The 3,550-nt window shown below is 54.6% G+C and overlaps 1 protein-coding gene across 1 annotated transcript in view; it reads left to right on the forward strand.

The window, feature by feature from the left end:
* The window catches only part of PEBP4 (phosphatidylethanolamine-binding protein 4), a 205,256-nt gene that overhangs the window by 194,165 nt on the left and 7,541 nt on the right, over nt 1–3,550 (forward strand). Inside the window, exon 6 of the mRNA XM_014538300.1 lies at nt 375–488. Within this exon, the coding sequence (XP_014393786.1) occupies nt 375–488 (114 nt within the window). The remainder of the gene's footprint in view (nt 1–374; nt 489–3,550) is intronic.

Consider the following 3,550-nt stretch of genomic DNA (forward strand, 5'->3'; position numbering starts at 1 on the left):
AAAGAAAGAAAGAAAGAAAGAAAGAAAGAAAGAAAGAAAGAAAGAAAGAAAAAGAAAAAGAAAAGAAAGACAACACCCACTGGCCCAGAAAGGCCCAGGTGCCCACTAGCACCCAAAATCTTCAAACAGACCACACCTCTTCCTCCTCCCCCACATCCCCAAAAATGTGCTTCCTAAATGAAGCTTCTGAGGAGATCCTGACAAAGACAAATCTAATGGCGTGCAATGGGTAAGCCCCCATCTGGGACCCCAGGTGGGTCAGCTGGGACCAGGAAAGGCACAAATGATTCTCTTTTCCTCGTGCCCAGAGCATCCAGGAGCTCCTGGGTCCTGTGGCATCTGGAACCCACCCTCTCTCCCTTCTCTGCCCATAGCCTACCAGCCTCCTACCCCACCACCCCACAGTGGCTTTCATCGCTACCAGTTCTCCGTCTATCAGCAGGAAGGAAAGGCCATCTCTCTGCTTCCAGAAGAAAGCGTAGGCCGAGGTAAGGCCTCCCCATCCTTCAAGGCCAGGGTGAATTCTGGGATGGATCAGATACTCCATTAATGGGGAAGTCGAGACCTTGACCTCTACCCATGAACCTTGAAGGCTAAGGTCAAAGGGTGGTGTTACTTGGGAGTGAACTGGAATAAGTGTCCAAAAGGAAATACTGGTGTCAGACATAGTCTCTCCACAGAAATAAGTCCCATAGACCAAGATGGTGGCTTTAGCTGGATGGCGGGGGTGGGGGGCAGGGAGGTCGGGTAAGGGGAGTCTATTAGGTAGGGTCCCAAGGGGAGTAACTGGAGCCCAGGAGAGAAGCATCTCCCCCGCAGCCTTGAATGGCATGTGCAGGCAGCTACCCCACAACACTTCGCAGGTAATTGTACCTTATAATTGAGTCTGATCTGGGCAAGAGGGCCCTGGAATGCCACCCTGCCGGTCTGTCTTCATTGGCCTTTAATTGCTCTGTCTGCCTGGTGCCATCTCAGTGGTGGGGCAAAGACTTCCCCAGCCATGGCCCCCTCCACCAGCTTCCTGAGCAGCCCTCCTGGCATTCTGGAGAGAACCCCCCACACACACACCCCGTAGCTTCCTAATGGCTAACCCAGCCCGCCCGGCCTCCCTCCTCCTCCAGAGCAGAGGATAGGAAGAGCCATGGCCACCTGGCCACTACAGTGCCACAGGTGACTCACCGGACCCTGTGTGAGCCACAGCCCCTCTCCGGGCCTTACATTTCTCTTCAGGAGAATGGGAAATAAAACAATTCCTGTTCATCTACCACCGCCCCCATTTTAGGGAAGGGCAGATAATGTGGAACACACAAATGCCAAGTTGAGAGTACAAAGAGCACATCCCCCAGGCTGGCAGGAGGGTGAGTGGGCGTCGTCAGCCATTTCCTCTCACCCAGTGACCCTGAGCAACCTCCACCCACTGGGAAGCCAGCACGACATTGTTACAAACCTGCTGCCCGAGGCCCCAGAGGAGAGGAGACGAGCCCAGAAAGGCCCTGATTGAGCGATGGAGCCCTTCGCTGAGATGTGCTAAGTGGAGGCCACCAATCACAGAAGGCTCCAGTCACCCTGGAAGCCGAGCTGGCGCAACCTTTCCACTGGTGAACCCTCCTCAGGTGCCCTCAGCACCTCGCCGATCTGTAGATCTGTTTCAAAAGCTTTCCCAAAGACACGCTTTGAAGTTTGGATACAAAGAAAGAAACGCATCTTTCCCAGGCCAAGCTCAATTTCTCCATGTTCCTGGACCCCTGTCTCACCTAAGACGCCATGAAGTCCCTTCCACCTGATTTCTGGGGCTGGGAATTAGCACCTGAGCCCACCTTGCTCCCCCACACAAGGGAGTCTCATGAAGGAAGGCAGTGCCTATGAGGCCTACATTAGCCCTCAGGGTCCCAGTGTGGTGCCCTGGGCCGGATAAGGCTCAGACAGTCCACTGAAGGAGCCTCCCTTGGATCAAGTGCTTTCTGCAGGCAGGACAGAGGGGGCAGGAGAGAGCATTAGGCAATGCCAGGAGGAGCAGTGAAGAGGGCAAAGGAGGAAGGGTGTGTGCCAAACACTCTCCCACCCCTGCCGTGGCTGGGTCCTGAGGTTTGATCCCAGCCCACCCTCCAGAATGCACGGCAGCCCGTGTGCCCTTCCTCTGAAAGGAAGCAGGCAAGGATGCTGGGAACCTATCAGGCCTGATTAGTCCTTTTGGATCTTTGCCAAAACCAGGGTTTCTTGTGCACCTTGCCGCCACCCACCTTTCATCTACATGAGCACTTAGAACTGGACTTGCATCAGGGCAGCGTACCTTTGGCTTCCCTGCTGTTTCGTTTGCTGCCAGATATGGAGGCGGGAAGATTATCCTCCCAAATAAAGCTCCGCCGTGTGATGCCTTCCATGGTCCAGCGCTGTGCTAGAGGCCTGGAGAGGACAAGATGGCACTGTGAACGTTCCCTGCCCAAAAGGGGCTGACAATCAACTTTGGAAACACATAACAATGTAGAGCAGCCTACAATTAAGCAGTTAATTGTGTGTGTGTGGCGGTTGGTGTCGACTTAGGGATTGGCCTGTCCCTTCCTAGGATCCCTTCCCTCCAGGACACATGCCCTCTTCAGCCAGGAAGGGTGCAGAAGTATCTCACCGCGGGGGAGGAAATCTGGATTCCAGTCTCTAGCTAGTGATTTGACTTTTGAGCAAGTCAACTAACCTCTCTGAGCCTCAGTTTCCTCATCTAGAAAATGAGGGTTAGTGGCCTTGAGGCTCTGAGGATCAGATGGGGCCTTGGCTGGACACTGGAAAAGAAGAAGATTTGAATCCCTGAGTGAAGGAGAGAGGGGAGGGAGCTCTGGGCTGGGAAACCTGCAGCTGCAAAGATGTGAAAAGAAAAAAAAGGGAGAAGAAGAACCCTTTGCGAGGGGCCAGGGTGGTGATGAAAGGAGAAAATGGAGGAAGGTTGTGGAGGTTCTCAAAAGCCAAGCAGGGGTGTGACTTGGATGGGTACCGTGGAAGCACGAGATAATGCCCAGGGGAGAAGAAACACACAAAAGCACTCCCCAGAGCTGACTAAGCTGGACTGGTGGGCACAGCTGGCGAGAGGAAGAGAACAGGAGGCTCCAGGGCATGCAGATGTCGGACATGGATGGACCAGAGGTGACTGCAAAAGCAGGAGCAGCCCTTGCACGACGTGGGGACTCCACAGGCCTGGCGCTCTCTGAAGCACCTGCACAGCCCTGGAGAGGCCAGGACATGAAGCCCTGCCAATGGGCACGGGCCCTGGGGCTCGCCTTGGTCTGGGAAGGTATCTGTGGAAGGAGCCGTGTGTCCTGGGGTATGAGTGGTGTAACCAGCCACTGTGTCCCCTGGAGGAGCAGGCGGGAACAGCTTCTAGACGTTGGAGGGGAAAGGTCTGTCTGCAAGACCCAGGTAACTGGTCTTCCATAGAAGACAGTTAACTTGACCCAGTCCTGTTGGGTCGCTCCCTCCCTGGGATTTAGGTATGAATAGCAGGTTTAGAAGAGAGGGGAGTGTGAGATTACTCTAGTTGAACTTGTATGGCTGGGGGCGGGGG

This window comes from Myotis brandtii, unplaced genomic scaffold, assembly GCF_000412655.1.
Source record: "Myotis brandtii unplaced genomic scaffold, ASM41265v1 scaffold19, whole genome shotgun sequence".
In the NCBI taxonomy this organism is placed as follows: Eukaryota; Metazoa; Chordata; class Mammalia; order Chiroptera; family Vespertilionidae; genus Myotis; species Myotis brandtii.